This window comes from Leguminivora glycinivorella, chromosome 13 (genome assembly GCF_023078275.1).
Source record: "Leguminivora glycinivorella isolate SPB_JAAS2020 chromosome 13, LegGlyc_1.1, whole genome shotgun sequence".
Classification (NCBI taxonomy): domain Eukaryota; kingdom Metazoa; phylum Arthropoda; class Insecta; order Lepidoptera; family Tortricidae; genus Leguminivora; species Leguminivora glycinivorella.
In genome coordinates, this window is record NC_062983.1 from 2,654,289 (window position 1) to 2,681,296 (window position 27,008).

The 27,008-nt window shown below is 41.2% G+C and overlaps 2 protein-coding genes across 5 annotated transcripts; one reads left to right on the plus strand and one right to left on the minus strand.

Moving 5' to 3' along the window:
* Window positions 1-13,091: 13,091 nt before the first annotated feature.
* On the minus strand, window positions 13,092-13,940 carry LOC125232668. The gene has a single exon (XM_048138420.1). The coding sequence runs from the start codon at window positions 13,938-13,940 to the stop codon at window positions 13,092-13,094; it is 849 nt and encodes a 282-aa protein (XP_047994377.1).
* Window positions 13,941-19,818: 5,878 nt separating this feature from the next.
* LOC125232975 lies at window positions 19,819-26,741 on the plus strand. Of its 4 annotated transcripts, none has more exons than XM_048138837.1 (3): window positions 19,819-20,178; window positions 20,684-20,852; window positions 26,186-26,741. In XM_048138837.1, the coding sequence occupies exons 1-2, from the start codon at window positions 19,833-19,835 to the stop codon at window positions 20,824-20,826; spliced, it is 489 nt and encodes a 162-aa protein (XP_047994794.1). In that variant the 5' UTR covers window positions 19,819-19,832; the 3' UTR covers window positions 20,827-20,852; window positions 26,186-26,741. The 4 variants fall into 4 exon arrangements, with proteins under 4 accessions (XP_047994794.1, XP_047994795.1, XP_047994793.1 ...); XM_048138838.1 differs by having other exon boundaries at window positions 26,308-26,741; XM_048138836.1 differs by having other exon boundaries at window positions 19,819-20,852.
* Window positions 26,742-27,008: the final 267 nt, after the last annotated feature.

The following is a 27,008-nucleotide window of genomic DNA, read 5'->3' on the forward strand; positions in this document are numbered from 1 at the left end:
ATCCCACTGGTGGCGAAACCGGGAATCGAACGGTGGTGTAGCGGTTTATCACGTCAGCCGCGTTAGCTGGAGACACGAGTTCGATTCCCGGCTTCTCCACCAGTGCGCTTGATCGCTTTTTCTTTAGTGTATGGATAGACTTATATGTACCGTGATTACTTTTTTTTTGTCTAGCTCCCGATTTTTCGATGTATCGTGGTCAAGCGAAACTTCAAAACTCTTTTAACCTGTTCATTGCCGATATCCGCATTCGCATTACAATTTAACATATGTCGTGACGCAAATTCGAGTCTTCGGTGCGGAAGCCCAAACCATCCAGCACATAATTCAAGACTGCCCTATTACACGCTATGATAACCATATGTTCCATAAGATCTTTTGTAACCATATTAATTTATAGTGTAATTTTTATCATGAAATGAAGAAATCTAATCTAATCTAATCTATATATGTTCATTGTGATTAAACGATTATTATTAGTATTATTCATTCATTCATTATGCCGGCCCTCTTGAAGACCTGTGGCCCGTTTCTCGAAAGGTACAAGCCTTTTATTACAAATGTGTTTCCATGACAACCCATACCATTTGACAGTTCGCGCACTTGTAATACAAGGCTTGTACCTTTCGAGAAACGGGCCCCAGATGGCCACAAAATGACGAAGCCACAAAATGGCTGACTGCTCTTAGTCTAGATATTTAAATAAAATTTTACGTTCTATATTTCTATTTTCTATTAACATGTATGCCATACGAATAAATAAATAAATTCGAGTCTTTGGCAATGAACGGGTTGATAATGTTTGTCGGATAACCTAATGCCGCATTATGCTGATATCAATATAAAAACAGTAATAGATTTTTCAGTACAGATGGGCTTTTTTATACGCACTAGTGCGAGAAGTGGTTCATTATATGTTAGGTCGAAACTTTGGAGGGTCATCTTTTTTTTTTTTATACTACGTCGGTGGCAAACAAGCATACGGTCCGCCTGATGGAAAGCGGTCACCGTAACCTATGAACGCATGCAACGCAAACAGTGTCACATGCGCGTTGCCACCCCATTAGAAACTTGTACATTCCCTTTTGCTGTGTTAAGTACACAGCAAAAAGGAGTGTACAAGTTCCAAGGAGGGTTCGGGTTGCCGACGACTCTAAAGGACAATATACGGAACAAGTTAGTTCCGTAAGTCCTCCCGTCATCAGCACCGCACCCTCGTTGAGCTCTGGCAGCCTTACTCACCGGCAGGAACACAACACTATGAGTAGGGGTAGTAGGGTCATCTGTACTGAAAAACGTCGTACGATACACGTGCGAAAGGAAATTCGTAACTCGTGTCGATTTAAAACACTCCCTTTGGTCGTGTTTTAATTTATCGCCACTCGTTTCGTACTTCCTTTTTTACGCACTTGTATCGTAATATACTATTATAGAACACTTTCTGTATATCTTGCAAAATATAATTTGTATTCTCACTTCATTTCAACATAGAAAATCATTGAAAAACACCAAAAAAAGAAGCTTTCTAGCTTTTGTGCTAAAGGAACAATACACAGGTCCCAAGTGACAAAAAGCTTAGAATAGATAGCAACGAATGCAACTACGTGATTTGGGTCGAGATTTAGGTTTTAGGAAAATTCGACCAATTTTCCATACAAATTTTGTTCCCATTTTCCTCTGTGAATATTAAAATCAAATATTAAGGCAGCTTCTGAGCGAGCTTACTCCATCGTAGGCCACGTCTTTGTCTTTGGCTAGTCTGTGGCCAAGAGTAAGCCCATTTATAATTTAAAAAAAAAGTTCTACACTCTTTAGGGGCTGACAACACCCAATTGCGCAAAATGGATGTTACGTGCGCAGTTTTTTAGACAAACTTTTATATTTAGTAAGACAAGTAAATTATATGTTATTATTCATTATATTTCAACGAATAAGATTGAAATATATTCATTTCACTATATTTCGATACAAGATTTCATGGAGTCGGCTCGATAGAAAAAAAAATGAAAAGATTGGTCTCGAGTTCGTCGTTAAACGGTTCCATGTCGTTCAATTATTCACTTAGTTATATATAATTAATATTAAAATAACAAAAATATACATAGCTGAAACACTAACGAAACATTTTGCACAAATAATGCAATTTCCTATTTTATTTTAATATTTTTCCGTACTTTTCGTACCTAGCCGCCCCCTTTTAGTGACATCGCGCTCTCACTTACTCCCATACGAATAGACAGTGTACGAGCGTTAAGGCCATTGGGTGTTGTCAGCGTCTTAATGTAAAATAGTAAATGACTTATTCCTGTTTTTTTTTTTAGGGTTTCGCGCTAAAATTGAAAATGTATCTACGCCTGTCTGTCTACCCGCATGTCATAGTCATTATACTCAGAAAATATAAAATATATTTTGAACCTTTGGAACGCGGGTGCATTTTATGGAAAAAATACAATTTCATAAAAATACACGTTTTGGATCTGGTATTAAATTTGCTTCGACTGGCAATTCAACTCAATTTAAGACATTTCTTTTACTTTACGGCTTTAGGTGTCTAATTTTTTTTTAAATATCAATAGGCAGAGAGGAAAATGGGGATAACCTTTGTATGGAATAGCGATTCCCACTTCCCCTTTAAGTTATTCTAAGAATAGTGAGGCCATTATTTACCGATGCATCTATTCTGGAGGTGTTCGATGTTTTGTAACTTCGTACCTATTTTATACAGTTCTTATAAAAATACATTTAAAAGTGGAAAATTTCTGCCTTGGGTGAGATTTGAACTTACTGCCTCCAGCGCTCTGCCACCAAGACTACAACCAAGCCAGCGAAATTTTGCACCACTCAAATTTATTCTAAGCCTGGCATTGATTGCATAATTTCATCTTCTAGTTTGTAATAATCAAAAGTTAAAAAAAAAAACATGGTATTTATGGATAATCGGTCCTACATCCGAAATCGGATCGGATAACGTGAAAATGCACTAACTGAACGGTCGTTGACGTCCAACAAACTGACAATCAGTAGACCCCTGTCACAGTATAATAAAGAGTACTATCGTACAGTATGGCCACTCCCGCTCCCCGCTGAAAGTGCCGCCCACCCCCCGCCGTCAAAAACGCGAACAGTCGACCTGTCTCACTCATACAAGCATGGTCCGCGTTCACCTACACGAGCTTAGAATGTGTGCTAGGAACGCGCCTCTTTCATATATTTGATCGCCAGTGTCCGAGGTGTGCCCCTGTATAAAGGATGTCATACGAGTATATTTAATGTGCCTAAGTACCGTCTAATTTAATTTAAGAACAAATAAAGAGTCTATAGCTGGCCCCGTAGCCGAATGGCATTTCTCCGACGCCAAACGAAAGCGATACGCCGCTGGCTCTGTCGCGCCAATACGCAAGCGCGATAAAGATAGATATCTACTAGCGCTTCGTTTCGTGAGCGTTTCGTGAGCGATTGTGCCATTCGGCTAGCCACCCTGAGTCTGTAAAGTTCTACATACATATCCTAAGGGGTTTTAACAAACATGGATTTCTCCGTTCCACATGAAAAGTTTCTGAAGTTTTAAACTTTCTACAAAGTGTGCAAATTATAATTGTGATATGCTTTTATTATTAAATTAAAACGGGACTTAATCGCGTAAAACTTACGTTTTATACCATCCCGTCTCATACCATCGGATGTCGTGAGTGTTGTATGTAGGCAGAGTGGCAACCCTAGCGTAAAAGTGACTGATGACAATCAAGTGCGGGTAGTTCGAAAAACTCGTACAGCTAGAAGATGTTGATACAACTCCCAGCCAGTCTACCCGTGACCACGGACGTAATGTCATGTCCGAAACGTCGGGTTAAATATAAAACGTAAGTTTTACGCGATTAAGTCCCGTTTTAATTTAATAATATGAGTGAAGATCGTGTTAGTTTAAATCAATATGTGATATGCTTTTATTATTTTCATGATATACTCATTTTTACTTAGTTCGATATTTTACCGATCTGTCAGCGCCAAAAGTAGGTAATTATTCATTCTAAACACTGCCCTTTATCGCCACGAGTTCCGGTCCTGAGCTAGTCTTATCCAGTTGTGGTTCCGTAGCCGAATGGCATTTCTGCGACGCGAAACGAAAACAAACCCCGCGAAGGGTAATCTGCCTCTGTCGCGCCAATACGCAAGAGCGATAGAGATAGATATCTATGAGCGTTTCGTTTCGTAAGCGTTTGTGCCATTCGGCTACGTACAGTCAACCAATTGGAACCCTAGGCCACTGTAGAACTATGTCATAGTGACGTTATTAATCAGATTGTGAGAAATCTCTTACTGCTTGTTATTTTGACATGGTTGTAGAGTGGCCTAGGGTTCCAATTGGTTGACTGTACCCAGCAACCTTCCGGATGTCGTCCACCTAACGAGCTAATGGATGCCAAGCGCTTCTTACGCCTGTAAGTCTGTTCCGTCAACATTTTAGTCCATCTGCCATCACTCTGACTAGCAATATGTCCCGCCCAACACCATTTTAGTTTGGTAATGACGAAACCCACGTCTTGCACCTTAGTATGACGATCGATCGCGCCACTCCTCACTCCATAATTTATATCAATGATTGAATTGGTATGACAATGAGTGTCAATCCGCGGCAAGAATAACATGAGTCACGATTTTATGACGTTCCATTTTATTCACGATGCACGTTCAGTGATAATCTATCTCTAAATAAGTGTTACTTTCCCGATATATGCATAGATTCTTTCATTTGCAGCTGTGGTTCAAATAAACAATAAAGTCGGGACTCACGTTACTTTTACGTGGATTCACCCATAACGTCTATGACTACATACATACAATCACGCCTGTATCCCATAAAGGGGTAGGCAGAACACATGAAACTACTAAAGCTTCAGTGCCACTCTTGGCAAATAAGGGGTTGAAAGAAAACGAAACTGTGACATTGCAGTGACAGGTTGCCAGCCTCTCGCCTACGCCACAATAGCCGTGGTTCAAATAAACAATAAAGTCGTGACTCACGTTACTTTTACGTGGATTCACCCATGACTTATAGTCGTATCTACTATCTATGGAAATATGTCAGAATCGCCTAAAATCGTACCCGGTGACCGCAAAGCAATTACACTTGATAGCCGTCAACTAAAAGCCGGGGCTAAAAAGCTTTTTGCGTAATCCAATCATTTTCTATTGTTATTTCATTATGGTCTTTGGATAGTTTTAACTATGCCTGAAAGGTTTATCCTCGTCCTGCCCAGTGTGATTTTAAAAGGACATTTTTCATTTTTTTTTTATGATAGGTACAATAGGTAGGTACAAAGAGTTTATTTAGATGTACAAATTGTACATACAAAAATTCCAAAACATATTATATGCATGCATTGCATGGGTTGCCCGTGTGGTGACGGGGTTGCCCGCGTGGTGACGGGTTAAGAATTTCACCACCCCCTTTCTTCCCGTGGGTGTCGTAGAAGGCGACTGTGGGATATGGGTTAAATTGTGGCGTAGGCGAGAGGCTGGCAACCTGTCATTGCAATGTCACAGTTTCGTTTTCTTTCAACCCCTTATTTGCCAAGAGTGGCACTAAAACTTGAGTAGTTTCATGTGCTCTGCCTACCCCTCCATGGGACACAGGCGTGATTGTGTGTATGTATGTATGTATAATTTCATGCTCAAGAATCTCAATATATAAGTATAGGTTACTTCGAAGCTGAAGTTTGAAGTGCGGGTTTTAATAATAAAATGCCTAAAAGTATGAAAATAAAACAAATATCGTTTGTTACATTTCTTATCTAACATGAGTGGGGATGATAAGACACATATGATTAGACACATACCTAATAATAACATAAAATTGTGTATCCTAGCCATAAATAATTTGAAACCGATTTAAATAAAATAAATGACAAGAAGGTATTTCAAGGTATGACAATAGCGTTTAAAGACTTTCAGGTTCTCTCTACCAAAATCACTGCAAAGTTACCTTGGACATATTTAAGTTAGTCACTAAATAAGCAACAACCCGCAGAGCTTTATAAAATAAAATGTGTCCACGAAATTGCATTTCGTTATCTTTTGCGGTGTAAAAGTGAGGATTTTCGTTATGAGCTCATTCGTCTTGTGTGTCTGTGGTTTAGTGCAGTGCAGACGAGCAGGCGACAAGCGCGGTTTAAAAATATTTTGTGTATGATTGTGTGTATGTTCTGTGTGTTGTGTGTGTATTTATTTCCTTTTTTTAACCTCCGACGCAAAAACGAAGGGGTGTTATAAGTTTGTCATGTCTGTCTGTCTGTCTGTCTGTCTGTCTGTCTGTGTGTGTGTCTGTCTGTGGCATCGTAGCTCCCGAAGGGATGAACCGATTTAGATTTAGTTTTTTTTGTTTAAAAGCTGAGTTAGTCGTGTTCTTAGCCATGGTTCATGAAAATCGGTCCACTATGTCGGGGTTTTTTTTTTTCAATTTTTTTTTCATTGCCGGTGGCTATAATTCCGTGCTTGAACCCGGAAATCTTCAAATCAAGGGTGAACAGGCATCTTCTGGGCAAGTTCACTCAATCATAGGCCACGTCTTTGTCTTTGGCTAGTCTGTGGCCAAGAGTAAGCCCATTTATAATAAATTATTTTAAAAAATAAATTTCGATAAAAGTCCGGAAAAGAGGGGGACGAATTTCTGTGTGGTATTTTATCACTCAAGAAGGCCAAGAAGTGGTTAATTATGTGCCTGGGTCGAAACATCAAAGGGCCATATGTACTGAATAAACGTCGTACGATACACGTGCGAAGAGGAAATTCATAACTCGTGTCACAAACTTTTGAGTTGATCTATGAGAGACACACATTTTCTCCATAAATTGTTTTAACATAGCTCAAACGGCGTGGGCAGCGTTTTCAATTAAAGCTCTTAATAGCCATCGGATGTCCGACTTGTTTAGCAAATAATCGTCATATTTCAACCAATTCACACAAAATCTCAACAAATTATATACTTTATCAAAAATTGATAAGGTTATCAAAAAGCACTCTCTTCATATGTGAAAACCGTAGGAACAACTGTGCCAAGTTTCAACGCTTATTCAGAAAATACATGGTTCCCATAATGCAGGGTTCTTGACATTGCAATATCGTCTTCAGTAGGATACTATAAAAAAATATGTAATATATTATATGACATTCTTACAGAGATTGACTGAGTCCCACGTTAAACTCAAGAAGGCTTCTGTAATTGTGGTTAAGTACTCAGACAACGACATTTATAATATACAAATACTTACACAGAAAACATCCATGTCTCAGGAACAAATATCTGAGCTCATCACACAGATATATGCCCTTACCGGGATTCGAACCCGTAACCGCGGCGTAGCAGGCAGGGTCACTACGCGCTAGGCCAGACCGGTCGTCAAAACTACTAAACTATGAAACGCCCGTCTGCCCTGCCCTGTTTAGTGCTTATGTGTATTTTTAATCACGCAGCCAGGGACCAGGGTTTAATTCCACTGCAATCCTCTCCATTGCATCTTTCCTAATTAAAAATGTATATAATTTTCTTGTTGTTTAGTTTCTTAAGCGTCGGCTTTACCACCTGCCTGTTTTATGAAACTTATATGAAATGAAATGAAAATGAAAAATATTTATTGCTTTAAACCATACATTACATTTCATATATAATGATAGTAACACGAAACATACTTATGATACACGAAATATATTGTAGTTAGAGGTGTTTTTTTAATGTTTTACATGTTGCATTTATCAGTGATGAGAATGTTAAGGTGTGTGATGTGACAAGAGTGGATAGAATAAGAAATGAATATATTAGAGGAAGCCTGAAAGTTGCGCCTATAATAGAGAAAGTAAGGGCGAAGTTTAGCGTGGTACGGTCATGTGATGCGGAGGGATGAGAGTCATGTTACGAAACAAGTATTACGGATGAGTGTGGACGGAGGAAGCGGGAGAGGAGAACCGAAGAAAGGGATGGACTGTGTGAGATGTGATATGGAACGAATGCAAGTGACTGATGAGATGACGTCCGATAGGGATGTATGGAAGAAAAAGACATGCTGCGCCGACCACAAGTAATTGGGATAAGGGCAAGCGGATGATGATGTTATGAAATATTCAATTCTTAAACTATCTAAATAAATATTATATATTTATTGGGGAGTGGGAGGAGGAGGGGAGAGTTGATACGTCTCTTTACTGCGATATATTTAGGAAGTTACAGCAAGGATCATGTTGCATAATTATATCTGAAATAGCATGACAAGTTCGTACGTTTCCGTAACGATACAAAGGCAAATATTTTCGCATTACATCTGTATCAGATTAAACCATACCATTATTAAAATTTGTAGAAAGTGTTACACTTACTTGGCTATAAACAAATCGTCTGTAATTCTAACTAAATTAGGTCCTCACAGTTTACATAAGAACAAATGTGGAGGTAAAGAGCAGCGATTTGTATTATCTAGGAACAAACAAATAAATTCCAATTGGGCGATAAAGGTGCAGCGATCGGCGGGATCTAGACGAATGGACGGATTATGGCCGTGAGTGCCCGCAGACTGAAGAAAACTTAGAATAGTTTAGAAACAATAACATTATACTATAATTGCATTCAATTTACTATAATCCAATGGTCACAGGATGCAACCCCAAGACACCTTGGTGTGTAAAGTAATTTTGAAATTTCCAAATTTTTTCGTTGTTGTTTTGGTCATTACTTTTAGGTCACTTGCTTAATATTATGTTATATTTAGACCTACAGTAATTAATTATTACAATTCATTATTTTGTTTTTCCTTTTTGCAATAAACTGATTGATCAATTTGTGTCACAAAATGTAACCCTGAGGAACACCTTGTATAGACACTGCGCAATTTTCAAGTTTATTTTTAAGTTCCTATTTTGAGTTTTTAAATTGTCTCGATTTTCCAAAGGAGCGATATTTAAGCTCTTTAATTTTAATTTTATTTTAAATTAAACAGTAAGGATAGTAATGGCGTTGCATAATTCATTCAAATGCTTTAGACTAGTCAACGAAACAAAATACATAGAATCGTGCAGCTATCGGTGAGATTAAGACGAATTGAAAGATTGATGAGCACAATTATTATAAAACCACAAATAGTAAATTGTACAACAAGGGCATGAAGGGCATTTTTACCCGAGGGGTATATTCGCGGCGAGAGTAACACGAGTCACGATTTTATGGCATGTTCCATTTATTCGCGAAGCAAGTTTAAGTGATAATCTATAATACGAGTATGTGCTACTTTCTCGATATGCATAGATCCTTTAATTATGCAGTTGTAGTTCAAATACACACTCAATGAAGTCGTGACTCACGTTACTTTTACTTGGATTTACCCTGAGGCAATTTTAGTTTAAATAGTAGACGAGGGTAAAAATTTACATTTATGCCCTTTTTACACTGTGGTGAACTAGCCTAGCGAGATAAGTAAAACAAGCTAGTTCCACATTAATAAGTTGTATTGTCAAATAACGGCACACAAGAGTCACAAGCACAAGTAGAGAAAGAAAGAGTACAAAGCACAGCACAGTATAGTAAAAGAGGAAGTCAGAAATAGCACAGAAGATAGGAAAAGTACATAACGAAAGCACACATTAAAAGCGTAAGCTTAAAGCATTAAGCGGCGCACAAGCAAACCGAATATTATAATGCAAGCGAGTCGGCGCGTAAGCATTAACCGTTAGCTCAGGCGGCGCGAGCGCATGCGTCCAGCCTCGAGAGTGATAAATTGCCGACTGGCTGGGATTTCCGAGCGCACACGAAAGCGCGCTCGCCCGCCGATCTGCGGCGGAGCGGCCCGAGCGATAAGGCAGTACCTCAACGCCGCGCTTGCGTCGCGCGAAGCGTAACAGCATTTTAAAACATATTATTGTTCAAATATTTATTATTTATTAACAATATATTGAATGCACCTGTCGCCACATCAGCCCCCCCGAGACCTTACGGTCGACAACCTAAGGTCGATAATAATCGGGGAAACGTATATGGCGACCAGAGCGAGATAATTTAGGTTCTGAAGGAACGACAACTGAGCTGGGCGGCACGGTCGATGACGTTTTGGTAGGGCCAGACGATTCCGACAAGATGTAGGCAGGTTTTAACCTATCGACGGAAATAGAAACTTCCCTACCGGCGATGTCAACTCTAAAATATTTATCCGACCTATCAACTACCCTGTAGGGGCCAGCATACGGTGGCTGTAGCGACCTACGAACAAAATCTTGTCTCACAAAGACGTGAGTTGCAGTTGCCAAATCCTTATAAATAAAAACTTTGGCAGAACCATGGCGAGCGACTCTTGTTGGTTGCAACTTTTTCATATGTTGGCGCAAACGCGACAAGAAGTCGGTGTAGTCCGCCAGCTGGTCAGGCGTCGGTTGCAACAAATCGCTGGGAAGTCTTAGCGGCTCGCCGTAAACTAACTCGGCGGTCGAAGCAGACAAGTCTTCCTTCCATGCACTACGGATACCTAAGAGCACTAGTGGAAGGGTTTCAGTCCAGCATTCATCTGCGTGGCACATTATGGCAGCCTTAAAATGACGGTGGAACCTTTCCACGAGCCCATTCGCTGCTGGATGATACGCAGTAGTCTGCAAGTGACGCGATCCAGTCATGGTTGCTATCTGACGGAACAAATTGGAGTCGAATTGCCTGCCTCGATCCGTAGTAATATTCTGCGGGCAACCAAAACGCGCTACCCACGTCGAAATGAAGGCCTTCGCAACACTTTCCGCCGTAATGTCGTACAAAGGGACTGCCTCAGGCCAACGAGTAAACCTATCAACAGCCGTGAGACAGTATTTGAACCCATTCGACACAGGCAAAGGGCCAACCAGGTCGACGTGAACATGCGAGAACCTACCAGTGGGGGGTTTGAAATCATGCACCGGGGCGTGCACGTGGCGTGAAACTTTAGACCGCTGGCATGGAATGCATGCACGCGCCCACATCCTACAATCTTTTTTAATTCCAGGCCACACATATCGCTCAGTCACTAATTTGATAGTGTTCCTAGCGCTAGGGTGACTGAGTCCGTGAACAGCGTCGAATACCTGCTTCCGAAACTCAGATGTAATAAAAGGACGTGGAATCGGCCGGGATACATCACAGAACAGCTTGTCAGATCCAAATGATTTTTTCTGTAAATCCAGAGATGAACCGTCACTAAGTAAACTACGAAGCTCAGTATCTGTAGCTTGCGATAAAGCTAAAGCTTTCAAATCTAGACCGTCTGTGATGGCATCAATCCGAGATAGTGAGTCCGCGACAACATTCTCCTCGCCCGATATATGCCTGATATCTGACGTAAATTGAGATATAAAATCTAGATACCGGAATTGCCGCGGAGAACACGAATCGAGGGACTTTTTAAAAGCAGAGACTATAGGTTTATGATCAGTGAGTATAAAAAATGGCTTCAACTCAATCATATGCCTAAAATACTTCACTGACTCATAAATGGCTAAAAGTTCGCGATCGTAAGCGCTATACCTCGTCTGAGCAGGTGTCAATTTACGAGAGAAGAATCCCAACGGTTGCCAATGACCCTCGACCTGCTGCTGTATCACGGAACCAATCGCGAAATCTGAAGCATCTGTTACCACCGCTAAAGGAGCGGAAGGGTCTGGATGAGCCAGGAGAGCGGCATTAGCGATACTTGACTTGCAAGCATCGAAAGCCTCCCCTGCCTCCGGAGTCCAGACAACTGGGCTGTTGCTCTTCACCCCTGGACCACTTAACAGTCCATGGAGAGGAGCCTGTAATTTAGCAGCGCCAGTAATAAACCGCCTGTAGAAATTAAGCGCTCCTAGAAAACGCCTCAGATCCTTAATCGTCTTAGGTCTAGGAAAGTCCTGGATAGCCTTAACCCTAGCTCCTATAGGCTTAGTACCCTCCGACGAAACCAAGTAACCTAAAAACTCTACTTTAGGTACCGCAAATACACATTTGTTAGCGTTTAACAAAATACCGTGCTCATTGAAACGCTCAAAAACGGCTCTCAAATGAGCTACATGTTCAGTGTCATCAGCGGAGGCTACCAAAACGTCATCGATGAACGGAAAACAGAAATCAAGGCCCCTAAGGACTTCATCCATAAACCGCTGAAATGTTTGCGCTGCGTTGCGCAAACCAAAACTCATAAATGGGAATTCAAAAAGTCCAAAGGGAGTCGTGATCGCCGTCTTTGGAACGTCCTCAGGCGCAACGGGAATCTGATTGTACGCGCGCACTAAATCTAACTTGCTAAAAACCTTGCATTTAAAAAGGTTATGCGAGAAATCAGCGATATGCCGCACTGGGTACCTATCTGGAACAGTCCGTGCGTTAAGAGCGCGATAATCGCCACAAGGACGCCAGCCATTGTCCTTTTTAGGTACCAAGTGCAGCGGGGACGACCAAGGACTCTCCGATCGTCGCGCAATACCCGAGCGTACCATATCCTCAAATTCCCGTTTCGCAATTTTGAGGCGATCCGGTGCCAAACGCCGTGGCCTTGAAAACACAGGCGCACCTGGCGTAGTCTTAATAAAGTGCTGCGTCTGGTGTTTACATTTACGCTCTTGAGGATTACCGGCAGGCCTAATAATGTCCGGGTATTCCTCAAGCAGGGCATGAAATGGCACATTGCCAGTAATGACCTTGATTTGCGCGCACTCGCAAGCTGAAGCATCTACAGCGGCTGATGAGAGCAAAGTTATTCCATCGACTAGACGAGCATAGCGAACATCGACAAGCAAACTATAAAACGAGAGAAAATCCACTCCGATAATAGGTTTGCTCACATCAGCAATGACAAAACGCCAACAAAACATACGGCGTAAATTAAAATCAAGCGCTAAAGTTAGCCAGCCATAAGTACTAATAGCAGTGTTATTAGCAGCATAAAGTTCATAATCAGTCTTTTGTAAATGACGACGATGCGCACGCAAAAAACTAACCGGGTAAACACATAAATCGGACCCGGTGTCCACCAAAAACTGCACTTTCGACTTTGCGTCAGTAACAAATAAACGCTTCGACACTGGAACACCATCACTGGTCGCTACAAGCGACCGACTAACTAGTTTTTTGAGTACGCACAGGGGGAAAGGCACTTATCTGCTTTATCCGCGTATTTGTAGTGGTACCAGCATAGGCGCTGGCCGTCGCCGCTGGGCTTGCCCGCCCGCGAACGGCTCCGGGAACGGTTCCGTGGCTTGCCGCGGGACCTCGACCGGGGCGGACCTTGACGGCCCCGGGAGGTGGACATCGCGTCAAGCCTCGACGTCAACGCGTCGATTTTCAGGTGCAACTGGTCGATTACAGAAACTGGAACGCTAGATGCTGAAGCCGCAGCCACCTGATAACCGGGTCCCGGCGGTGTAACTTCATGCACCTTGTCCGCCATCTGGGCTACCGTATCCAAGGGCAAGTTGTCCTGATAAGCGACAATACTCTGTAGCACCGTCGGTAACCGGCTCATCCACAAGTGCCGGATAAAGTCATCCGGATAATCCGCACCCGCTAAACTCCGGATATGCCGCAGGAACTGGCTCGGCTTCCTGTCGCCGAGCTCCTCTTTCGACATCAATTGCTTCAAACGCTCCTGCTTAGAGCTCGACAACCGAGCTATGAGCTCTCTTCTAAGTGTACCATATTTATCACTCGCCGGCGGGTTGGTAATAATATCTTCCACTTCAACCGCGTACTTGTATTCCAAAACCGATATGGCGTGATAAAACTTGGTACTGTCACTCGTAATCTTGGTCAAATTAAACTGGCCGTCGAGCTGCGCGAACCACATAGTCGGCTTATCCGGATAAAACGGCGGCGGTTTTACGCTAATGTGACTCACTGCTTCACCAGCGCCGGCCCCCACCCCAGGGGCCTGCACCGGCCTCCTAGGTGTCTCAACCTCGGTATCAGACATTTTGATATTTAAAATTGTAAAACGTCTATAAAAACTTAAAACTGATCTCAATACTAAATGCTTGTTAAAAGATAAAACGATAAAAATGTCTGTTAAAATTTAAAACTCAAACGTTTGTTATAAATTAAAATTGAAAAATAACCGTTACACGGCAAAATTTAAAAATGTCCGTTATACGGTAAAATCTTAAAACGTCCGTTACACAACCGTCCAATTCAACAGAGGTCACCAATTATGTGGTGAACTAGCCTAGCGAGATAAGTAAAACAAGCTAGTTCCACATTAATAAGTTGTATTGTCAAATAACGGCACACAAGAGTCACAAGCACAAGTAGAGAAAGAAAGAGTACAAAGCACAGCACAGTATAGTAAAAGAGGAAGTCAGAAATAGCACAGAAGATAGGAAAAGTACATAACGAAAGCACACATTAAAAGCGTAAGCTTAAAGCATTAAGCGGCGCACAAGCAAACCGAATATTATAATGCAAGCGAGTCGGCGCGTAAGCATTAACCGTTAGCTCAGGCGGCGCGAGCGCATGCGTCCAGCCTCGAGAGTGATAAATTGCCGACTGGCTGGGATTTCCGAGCGCACACGAAAGCGCGCTCGCCCGCCGATCTGCGGCGGAGCGGCCCGAGCGATAAGGCAGTACCTCAACGCCGCGCTTGCGTCGCGCGAAGCGTAACAGCATTTTAAAACATATTATTGTTCAAATATTTATTATTTATTAACAATATATTGAATGCACCTGTCGCCACAACACTTTTAACAAACAATTTTATTGCTCAGTAAAATTGTGCAATATGTTTTAACTATTTGGCTGTTGAGACCGATTACCTTAGTCTTAGAAGAAAAGTTTGCTTTCATGCTCTAGAGTCTAGAGCATACAATGCGATTTCATGTAGTCTACGCACGACATAAAGGTGCACTTTTTGAGCACGAGAAGTGAAAAGTATACTGAAAAGTACTATTTGGTCGAGTAATACACTTTCAGTAAATTAATTGTGTTGCAGGTATATTTTGTCATTTGTCGAAACAATTTGGGCCACCACATTTACTTCAATTTTAGGTCACTGGTCCACCGCAGCTGTTATATTTTTTCGTTCTGTCTAAACGTGACGAATAGCTACGCACAATACGGTTTCATTTGGCAGAAGATTGCCGCGCGGAGCGCGCAGGCCGCATACGAAGAAGGGTCGGACTAGCATGATACCTTCTGTATTTTATTATTTACTAACAGGAACCGTAATGTGAATGAGACATTGCACATATCCAAAAAAAACCTGGCTTGAACCATCGTAACTGTCAAAAATTGTCATAATTATTTTACTTTGATATTATTAGCCTTATGTTAGGATGGCTTCCTTATCAAACAAAGATGAACAAGGAAGGGTGGGTTTTGAATCAGCCTATTTATCAGCTTTTCAATCGTAATATAACGTAATAGCAAGTGTAAACAAGTATGTAGATACTTGAAATATTTTTTTTTAATTCTAAGTTAAAGTCGCTGAAATGCTGGTATCCTGGCGTGACTTATGTGAATATTCATGTAGGTATCTACATACATATAACATCATGTCTATTCAATAATTAAAATTTTTGTTTCAGTTGTGATAGAAATTCTAAAAACAAAGTTTCAGTCTAATAAATTAACTTTTTAACAAAAAATAAAACCGCCTTCAAAAAAAGCGTGTTACAAAACACGGAGAAACTAAAAAGCCAAAAATAATAAACCTTCGAATTCAGATTTCTTATCGGATTGCAATAATCTAAACATCCAAATTATAAACAAATCAATTATTTTTGTAGTCGGTACCAGACCTGTTCGTCGCCTTGCTATTTCCTGTTTGCTCCACCCAACCATACGCAGGCTGGCCCCGACTCCAAAAATAATTGATTTGTTTATAAATTTGGATGTTTAGATTATTGCAATCCGATAAGAAATCTGAATTCGAAGGTTTATTATTTTTGGCTTTTTAGTTTCTCCGTGTTTTGTAACACGCTTTTTTTGAAGGCGGTTTTATTTTTTGTTAAAAAGTTAATTTATTTGTTGATTTTTAGTGGTTCCTAGTGATATTATATGTATCAGTCCGAATATATGTACAGTAGTGAAAGAATTATCCTTTAACTCCTAACCATTGAGGAGTTGACCTTCCATCATCAGCTCAGTCACATAAAATTATTACCATCAGGCGTAAATACTGGTTTACCTTTGAAAAATACACTAAAAACATTACATGTGCCTATAACATTTGAAGAGTTCCCTCGATTTCTCCAAGATCCCATCATCAGACCCCGACTTGGTGCCAATGGGACCATCTCGGGGTTATACCCGTTCGATCAAAAAAAAAAATTTTGAAAATCGGTCCACGATTCTCGGAGATATCGAGTAACATACATACAAAAAAAAATAAAAAAATAAAAAAACATTCAGTCGAATTGAGAACCTCCTCCTTTTTTGAAGTCGGTTAAAAATAAAATAATACAATATATTATATTTATAGAAATATTATTTTATTTGAATGTAAAAAAAGCTAAATCGGCGATGAGGTACTACCCTTTTAGAACTGTAACAACATATTGATGGTTGCAAGTGTCTAAAGCGTTTATGATTGAAGTACTTTCTTTGTCTGACTCATTACTGTTTACACTCCTTTTTCTGCTAATTTTATAATATTGAAGCTTGAAGTAATCGTCATGCTAGCACTTCACTGCCCGCGGTCCGATAAGCGATCTTCTATCGCGCGTTGATGTATGTCGGGCCTAACGCTGCCAACCCAAAGCAAAACGACACAAAATACAAGAAAATGTTAGGCGCTTACGACATTCCGTACTCGATAGGTTACACCTAAGCCTTAAATTGATTAGTATCGGTTATATTTACGATTCCCTTTCGGATTTATGAAAAGATCGCATTGCGTGGTTGGTTTAAAATTAAATGTATATTTAAACATATTTTTACATAAATGGAAACTATTTTAAAGCTGAATTTATGATCAAGCTATAGCATTAAAATGCTTTTCCCAATTTGACCAAATTTTGCAGCTAAATCACATTTTTCCGACCTATAACTATGCTAAGGATAAACACTTTTGAAAAGTTTAAGTCCGAAACCTAAAATATCAGTCAACGAAATATCGACATTGGTTTTTTGATATTTTGGTCGACGGAAGTGACAGTATAAGGACGACCTTTTGTTACTCGTACTGTGCTAAAATCGTTGAAGCAATAAAGTCTCCGCCACACATAAAACGTTTTGAATGCATTCCGCTCGCTATCCGCGTTCGTTAGTTCCCGCCGGTGGCCACCGGGCGCAACGCCAGCGTTCGTCAGCTCCGCTAACGCTCCGCCTACGCCCTCAAAACGCGCATGTGTGGCCGGAGCTTTAAATGTTCGCCCAATAATAGGAATAGAATAATTCTCCATGACCACCGTCTATTTATATCTTCTAATAACTTTATAGCGTTTAAAGGGAAACAATGTTTGCAACTATTTAAATTTATTTTCATCACAGAAAACCGGGTATGACAACTCCTAATTAACTTCATCCGTCACCATCTAAAACATGTCTAAAAATCATCAGCTTGTAGTGCTGCGGTAATTCCACCATTAATCACCGACCGCAGCGCCATCTGGACTACTGTATCGTCAACGAGCGCTTTTAGACGACACGATACAGGTACGATACTGTAGCGACCCTTAAGACGATACGGTAGGGGTCAATTCTCCATACAAACGCTCTCGACTATTTCCTCCCTGGTTTTTGAAGATAGAGCAATGATTTTTTCAACACAGATTGTTATTATTTTTATCTGTGTCGGACCGTTTTGATTTTTTTGATATTCTGCTTTTTAAAGACTCTAGAGCCAATCGAAAATTTCCAAAAACGGCCTTTCATTGTGGCGCAAAAAAAGGTGTAAAAAAATACTCAAGATTGGTAACAATTAACAAAAAAAGCTAAACGGTCCGACATAGATTATTTCATTGTTATTCAGACTCTCAAATTTCGTTCCGATTGATTAAGTTTTGAAGGAGGAAAGAGTCGAGAGCGGAACCTCGATTTTAAAGATTTTTTTGAAATATCTTTTGACTGAGTTGTTCTTAATGGACAATTTTTTTTTCGATAAATCTAGTTAATAATAATAACACTTGTATATTTAACTAAAATTCCCAAGTTGAAAGGGGGGCTCCTTTCCATTTTAGCATTTTCGCTACCGTATCCTCTTAACCCTGCGACACACATGCCTATAGCTTGTACAATAGGCATGTGAGCTGCCGTACAAAATTACTGGCAAATGGACTGATATGCCTTGTTCTTTTTAACCCAAGACGCAAAAACGAAGGGGTGTTATAAGTTTGACGTGTCTGTCTGTCTGTCTGTCTGTCTGTCTGTCTGTCTGTCTGTCTGTCTGTTTGTCTGTCTGTATGTGTGTCTGTCTGTGGCACCGTAGCTCCCGAACGGATGAACCGATTTTGATTTAGTTTTTTTTGTCTGAAAGCTGAGTTAGTCGGGAGTGTTCTTAGCCATGTTTCATGAAAATCGGTCCACTATGTCACGGGCGGGGGTTTTTTCAAAATTTTTAACCCAATCCAATGTCCGTATAGGATGTTCCTAGATATTTGAGAGCAGGTTGTTCTCGCTTTTTGAATATATCCTAACGTTTTGAAACAGCATACAGAAGCATGGTAGAGTGACTAAAGCCAAGCGCGGATCCAGCTTCGTGCCCAGGGGGGGGGGGGGTGTCACGTGGTAAAGGCCCAGGCCTGGGGGGGGGGGTCACGCGGTCTATTAGTACGGCCAACCTAGGCTCCAGTGGGGGTCATGGCCCCCATGACCCCCCCCCCTGGATCCGCGCATGATTAAAGCCTTGACCGATATGCGGCTATATTGGTTGTTGGAACTAAACGCAAAGTTTCAACCATCACTACGACGACGGGAGCGACCTCTGCCTTAAAATATGCGCTCTAATTTGCGCATTAGCCATCTTCGTGACTTTCGTTTTTGAACTCGTATCGAGTAACCGATATCCTATTTTTCTATTTTGTATTTTGTGGCAGAATAGAGGATTTTTACCTTTTCAACATTTTTTTATTCTGCCTGGTCCTTCTCCAAACCACAACATGGTCTTCGATGCCAGATAATTTGGAATCAGCGAGCTACGAGCTATTAAGGACCAAGGGCCTCCATTGCGGCTGAGACAAAGGAGAAACGCATCGTGTGGAATATTTCCTGCCCATCCAACATACCGGCTTTCCAGTGAGGAGTGCAGCTAGAAGTATCCCGAGGCGGCTATTTCTTCATCCAGCTACGAAGTGCTCAACTGTTCTACCTATATTCCGGATACGACGACCCATATCATTATTCCGTATTCGACGACGTCCATAAGGAGTGAACAGGTTAAGAAGAGCTAAAAGTGAGTCCGTTCCTTAATTACCATCCTAAATTCTACAAATACCTATTTTCTAAAACATTCTTCTATTTGACACAGCGTATTAAGATAATCAATTAATCACCTATCCTTTAAAACCCAATACCTATTTTAAACATACATTAAATCAATAACCGTTACCTATTTACGATTTCTATACAAATAAATCATACCTAAAACTCAAATAAATCTTCCGTTTTAAAATTGCATAGGTAAATCGGCCGAGCGCTGATAACGTTTTTTGCTATATCTAACGGGACGCCCGGCCGCCATAGGTATTTATCGCCATAACTCAGCCGGCTTGCATTAAGTAAACAACATTGGAATAATTAGGATTAAATTCATAAGAAAGTGGTTAAGTTTACGTTCCTGGTTTATTGTGCTGGTGTTTATGGTGAAATAAAGTGTTTATTTAAGTGCTGAGAAGGTAAATATTAAGTACAATTAAAGATGTCAGAAGCCGTGATGAAAGAGTTAATTAAAAAAAGGGGTCATATTAAGTCGCGATTAACTAAATTTTCAGGTTACATACGCGAGTTAGCCGAAAAAGTGTTGTGTGCGGCTCAGGTGACGGAACTTCAACTTCGGATTGCTAAATTGGAATGTGTTTACAACACGTATGATGAAATTCAAACCAAGTTGGAGTACATGGCAGAGGATGACGAGGCCCAGTTAGACGAGAGGTCTGAGTTCGAGGATTTATACTACTCGTCAGTCGCGGCGGCTAAGGAATTGGTAACCATGCATTCCAAGGTCGCGCCTAGCGATGGGGGTTCCGACAACAATACGCGGCGCCATCCACATGTAAAATGTAAGTTACCTACCATTTCTTTACCGAAGTTTGGAGGCTCGTATGATACATGGCTTGAGTTTCGTGACACATTCGATAGTTTAATTAATAATGACGACTCCATTGATGATGTAAATAAGTTTCATTATCTGCGGGCTTCATTAGTAGGAAGTGCCGCGATAATTGTACAATCCTTAGCCTTATCTAGTAGTAACTATAAAATAGCCTGGCAGTTATTATGCGATAGGTACAATAACAAGCGGTTATTGGTGAATAATCATATTAAGGCCATATTTAATTTAACCCCAATTACCAAGGAGTCGCCGACAGCTATTAGGCATCTTATAGATACGATATGTAAAAATATACGTGCGTTAGCGACCCTTGATGAACCAACCACCCATTGGGATACATTATTAGTTTATATAATATGTCAAAAACTTGACAATGTTACTAGACGAGAGTGGGAGGAGTTTGTGCCTAGTTGCGAAACAATTACTTTCGATGCTATCATACATTTCCTCAGCGACCGTGCGGATCTGTTGGAAACCATGGCGATGGACGGGCCCGGGCGCCGCGCGTCCTGGCCGCTCGCCGCTGGCGCCGGCGCTGCCTCCGCTGCGCACGCGCGCTCCGCTGTGCGACAAGTTAAGGAAAAGTGTTTCGTAGGACTAGATGAACGTCAAACTAATACTGTGAGTAGCCCACTTTCTTCATATGAATGTCCGTTGTGTAAGCGTGGTCATTGGCTATTTGGGTGCCCCGACTTTCTCGCGTTATCGAATAAAGAACGCGCAGATAAGGTTAAAGGGATGAAAGTATGTCTCAATTGCTTGAAACCCGGTCATATAGCAAAGTATTGTAGGCGTGGTCCGTGCAAAGAATGCTCATTACGTCATAACTCGCTTCTACATATAGATATGTTGCCGACGACGGCTCCCGTAGCAATGCCAGTCATAGAAGTGAGTCCTAGCGACCCTAGTGAGCATGACGATGATGAACCTGGGCCCAGTCGCAGTGCTAGTAGCGGCTTGTGGTTGCCGGCCCTTCCGGCTGTCGAGTCAGGCGAAGGGCAAGTCATACTGTCTACCGCTCTAGTACAAGTATATGATCGTGATGGTAAACCACATACGGCACGCGCATTCTTAGACAACGGAGCTTCACCTAATTTTATTAGAGCTGACTTTTGTAAAAAACTTAACTTACCTATTAGAGATATAGCTGCGTCTTTAACTGGCATTAAAGATATAAAGTCAGACGTAGGTAAAATATGTAATGCTAAGTTCTCATCTTTATTGGACAAAAGTTTTACCATGAAAAGGTCATTTTATGTAGTACAAAAAGTAACATGCGACTTACCTATGTATAAGGTAAATGAATCAATGTTGGACATACCTAAACATTTAGTCTTGGCGGATCCTAAGTTCCACACGCCGGCCCCTATCGATATTCTTCTAGGTGCCGAAGTCTTTTGGGAATTAGTAGGTAGGGACAAGATTAAATTGGGACGAAACAAGCCCGTGGTTTACGAGACCAAGTTAGGTTGGGTAGTGTCTGGTCCTAGTATGGATAATTATTATTCAAAAAATATTTGTTGCAACTTTGTTCAAATAAATAATCAAGACGACGAATTGACGCGTTTTTGGAAGTTAGACGAAGCCACAATAAAACCCGCGACGGCTTATTATTCCAACGATGAACGGGCTTGCGAGGAACATTTTGTTAAAAACACCTCTCGGTTACCGGACGGTAGGTTTATGGTTAGGTACCCTTTAAAGCAGCCTTCATCTTTGTTGGGCGATTCTTACGAGCGGGCTAGGCAATGTTTTCTGTCGTTAGAGCGCAGACTAGAACGGCAGCCGCAATTGAAGTCTATGTACATGGAGTTTATGAATGAATACGAGACTTTGGGAGACATGTCCAAGGTTACTTCCGATGAAAACGTAGGAAACTTTCTACCTCAACACTGCGTGTTACGGCTATCTAGCCTCACGACAAAGTGTCGTGTCGTGTTCAACGCTAGTGCGCGTACGTCAACCGGAGTAACGCTGAACGATATTCAGCACGTGGGACCCACGATTCAGGATGATCTCATAGCTATCTTGTTGCGTTTTAGACAATATCGCTTCGTGTACACGGCTGACGTAGAGAAAATGTATAGAAGGATAGTCGTGCACCCTGACGACAGGCATTTGCAGCAAATCCTTTTTCGCAAGGATCCATCTGATCCTTTGTGCACATATCAATTAAATACGGTCACTTACGGTACGGCTAGTGCTCCGTTCTTAGCTGTTAGGTGTCTTAAACAGTTAGCACTGGAATGCTCAGACCCTCAGCTAGCTGAAATCATTGCCCGTGATTTTTACATGGATGATTTTTTGTCAGGGTCTGATACTGAGCTACAGGCTGCCAGTATTATAGCTCAGGTTAGCGCAGTACTTAAGAGTGCCGGTATGCATTTACGCAAATGGCGTTCAAATCAACCTAGACTCATAAATGAGCATAGTGATGACTCTACAAACCTTAATCTGGGTAACTTGGATGAGAGTAAGACGTTAGGGCTAGGTTGGACAAGTGGAACTGACGATTTGTACTTTACCATCGATTTAGGGAAAACCCCAGATAAGTTAACAAAGCGGTACATCCTTTCCACGATAGCAAAGATATTCGACCCTCTAGGTCTTCTATCACCAGTTGTAATACAGGGCAAAATCCTGCTTCAGCTTTTATGGCTTTCAAAGCTCTCTTGGGATGATGAAGTGCCTCAAGAGATTTATAACAAGTGGCATAATATTACCACGTCTCTGCCAGAGTTAAACCACTTACGCATTCCGCGTAGGGTCATAGGAATTCACGCATCGCGGGTGGAATTCCACATTTTTAAGGATGCGTCTCAATCAGCGTACGGGGCTTGTTTGTACGTACGCACAATCACTAGTTCAGGAGTAGTTACTCGGTTACTCATGTCAAAAAGTAGAGTAGCCCCACTCCGGCCGATAACTATTCCCCGTGCGGAATTATGCGGAGCTTTGATCGGAGCGCAGCTTTACCAGAAAGCGCTAACATCACTTCGCATGAAAGCAGACAGCTGCACATTTTGGACCGACTCCATGATCGTCTTAGGATGGCTTAGGATGCTACCAAACCAACTTAAGGTATTCGTACGAAATCGCGTAGCAGATATACTCGAAATCACCGGTGGTTGGCCTTGGCGACACGTACCTACTAACGACAATCCAGTCGATCTGGTCTCACGCGGACTTGACGCGGGGTCTATTGCTGCTGCCGATATTTGGTGGAATGGTCCAGCATTCCTATGTAATGACGAAGAGGACTGGCCCAAAAATCACCACGCGAGCAATGATAGTGATGAGGTTAAGGCTGAGGTAATCACGGCTCATGTAGCGGTCGATGTCACACTATCACCTTTATCAGAATTGTACCTTACGAAGTTTTCTAATTTTACTAAACTTAAACGTGTCACCGCTTACGTTTTACGGTTCGTTAACAACGCGCGACCAGGTAGTGTTAAACGTTCAGGGTTCCTTAGCACTACAGAGCTACAGGCGGCTATGAATACATTAGTAAAATTAGCACAAATAGAATCATTTCACTCATATGACGATGTTAAAAATAAAACTATGCTCAAAGCCAAAGACCCGCTTACAAAACTGGATCCTTTCGTGGACTCTGAAGGACTTATGCGTGTAGGCGGTAGACTTAGAAATGGGCCTTTTAACTTTGACAAAAAGCACCCAGCTATCTTGCCAAAAGGGCATTTTATAACTGTGACATATTTTAACTCGGTTCATATAATTTTGTTACACGCGGGACCTCAAGCCATGCTAGTATATATCAAATCTACGTATTGGCCAATCGGTGGTCGTATCCAAGCTAGGTCAACGTATTACAAATGCGTCCTATGCACTCGCATGCGCGGTGCGACTATAGCGCCACTCATGGGCAACTTGCCCTCCCCGCGAGTAACACCAGGCTTTCCGTTCGAGGTTATATGGGTGTACACATCTTATTACTAGTTGCTTATGCTTATGATTAATATTTTTAGTTAATATTTCTATTAATTTCATTTGTTTAACTTTAATGAATACTCTGTAATGTTGACATGTAAAAGTGCCCCCGTGGCCTATTTGCTGAATAAATGATTTTGTATTTTGTATTTTGTATTTAGGTTGTAGGCGTAGATTATGCCGGTCCGATACTGGCCGCGTCTCGCAAAGGTCGTGGTAGTCAAACAATGAAAGTCTACATTGTGATTTTCGTGTGTTTTAAAACTAAATGCGTGCACCTCGAATTATGCAGTGACTTATCTGCAGAAGGTTACATGGCGTCGTTAAAGCGATTCGTTAGCCGCCGCGGACTGCCTTCTGACATTTACTCCGATAATGGAACCCAGTTTGTCGGGGCGTATAACGATTTAAAAAGGTTTCTTAGCACGAATGCAAGGACGTTATCTGAGTCTGCAGCAAATGACGGTATTAGGTTTCACTTTATTCCACCATATTCAGCGCACTTCGGTGGGTTGTGGGAAGCGGGGGTGAAATCCTGTAAACACCATTTAGTTAGAGTTCTAGGTAACTGTCACTTAACCCATTAACGGCTAGCGGTGCCATACGGCATCGCTTTTCCTGTGCTTAGTATTTCGCTGTCTAAGGTTACAATTATTGAAAAACTAAACAGATTTTTGATGAATTAGATACCTAAGGGTACCAGTTATCACTATAACCACATATATTGTAGCAATTTGGATTATATCTACTAATTTCGAGTACCCAAAAATATAGTATCTAAAAATGGGCAAATTCTTCATGTTCGGTCTGAGGAAAATGGTCAAAAATGGTTTTATTTCTAGTAAAGTATAAATTAAATGCATTTTATTCTATTTTGGTATATATTATTGATCCGATGGTACTCAAAAACTATTAAATTTTAATTTCACTTTCCGTGTATAGCACGGCAAAATTTGCCGATGCCGTACGGCATCAGTAGCCGAGTATGTTGTCTTTTCAAATGATATAATATTACGTGTACTATGTTTAATTCCTCTTATGTTTTAGCATTTTGATTACAGTTTTAGACTATTATTGTCCTATTTCAACATATCTAGTGAAATTGCTTCAAGAAAAGTAAGGTTTTGAGTTATAACATCTATGTTGGTCCTCTTGCCCATACAGTATATCAAGGTTCAACCCACTTGGTTATAAATTAATTTCTAACAACACTGGTTGAGATTAAGATAGGATGATGGCGTGGTACGATGATGCTTTTTACAGCTAAGAAATCTCAATACCGGTATCAATATAATTAAAAGCTTCATATAGTATAACCTTACACCGGAGCTTCATATACCTCGTTTTTAGCCATTATAGAAAAATTAGGATGTCAATGCTACATTGTGATGAAGATTTTGGTCACTTAGTGGTTACTAATAATATACAGATATATTCAGACTGTTTCACAAACGGTTTACAACAAAATTAGTGAGATCAATATAAAGCAGTTGGGTATGTCTGGAATCTACCTAAACAATCAGTCATTTTCTGGTACCATGCGCTGAGGGTGTACCTCCTAGATGGGTCTTATAATAGTGTAAAAAACAATCCAGATAACGTAGTTGCCAGTACGATTTAGGCCTTTATCCTTAATGTACGTAAAACTTACAAGTTACATAAATATTTAAAAAATAACAACTTGTAATTGTTGACACGGTACAAGGCTAGAGGTGCCATACGGCATCAGTATTTTTCTCCAAAACTATTGGTCCGATTTAAATTTTAACTTTCGGTCTCTAATCCTGGAAAGAAATATAGTAATATATTTAAAAATTATCAAAATCGGCGACATGAAAAAAAATCAGCCGTTAATGGGTTAACATACCAAGAGATATATACGACACTGTGTCAAATAGAGGCAATCTTAAATTCTAGGCCTCTTACCCCTTTAACCAGCGATCCTTCTGATCTGTTACCACTCACTCCAGGTCACTTTTTGATCGGACGACCACTTACAGCTCTTCCGACTCCCTGTCTAACAGAGATTCCTCCTTTGAGGCTAACACGGTACCAGAGGATTGAGCAATTAAAACAACACTACTGGGTCCGCTGGTACAAGGAATACGTCTCTGAACTTCAGGAGCGCACTAAATGGAGGCAAGCCAAGGGTCAACTTGCAGTCGACACCATGGTCGTTATTAAGGACGACAACCTGCCTCCATTGAAATGGAAGCTCGGCAGAATCGTCAACGTCATGCCTGGATCCGATGGCATCAGTCGCGTGGCCGACATCAGGACGTCATCCGGGATCATCTGTCGTGCGTTCAGCAAGATATGTCCACTACCAGTCGACAAGTAATTCCTCGGTTGAAAGACCAAGCTTTCAACGTGGGCGGGCATGTTGGAACTAAACGCAAAGTTTCAACCATCACTACGACGACGGGAGCGACCTCTGCCTTAAAATATGCGCTCTAATTTGCGCATTAGCCATCTTCGTGACTTTCGTTTTTGAACTCGTATCGAGTAACCGATATCCTATTTTTCTATTTTGTATTTTGTGGCAGAATAGAGGATTTTTACCTTTTTAACATTTTTTTATTCTGCCTGGTCCTTCTCCAAACCACAACATTGGTCTTATTCGTGGCTTATAAGATTACGCAGCGATGCATTGTTACGGCCCAGCCACGACATTGGTATAAGCGCGACAGCGGTGAGCGGCGGCCATACATTGGAGCGAGACACAGCGATGGGACTTTTCATTCGCACGTATGGCTTCCGCTCACCGCTGACGCGCTTAGACCAATTTCGTGGCTGGGCCATTAGTCTGTCAGTATCAAAAAG

What these genes read in the sequence shown, in the direction of transcription:
- LOC125232668 (XM_048138420.1), bottom strand. Translation starts at nt 13,940, where the DNA reads ATGTCTGATACCGAGGTTGAGACACCTAGGAGGCCGGTGCAGGCCCCT.
- LOC125232975 (XM_048138835.1), top strand. Translation starts at nt 19,833, where the DNA reads ATGAAAGAGTTAATTAAAAAAAGGGGTCATATTAAGTCGCGATTAACT. An exon ending in ATGAACGTCAAACTAATACT is followed by an intron (nt 20,853 to 26,307) that starts GTGAGTAGCCCA and finishes TCTGAACTTCAG; the next exon opens with GAGCGCACTAAATGGAGGCA.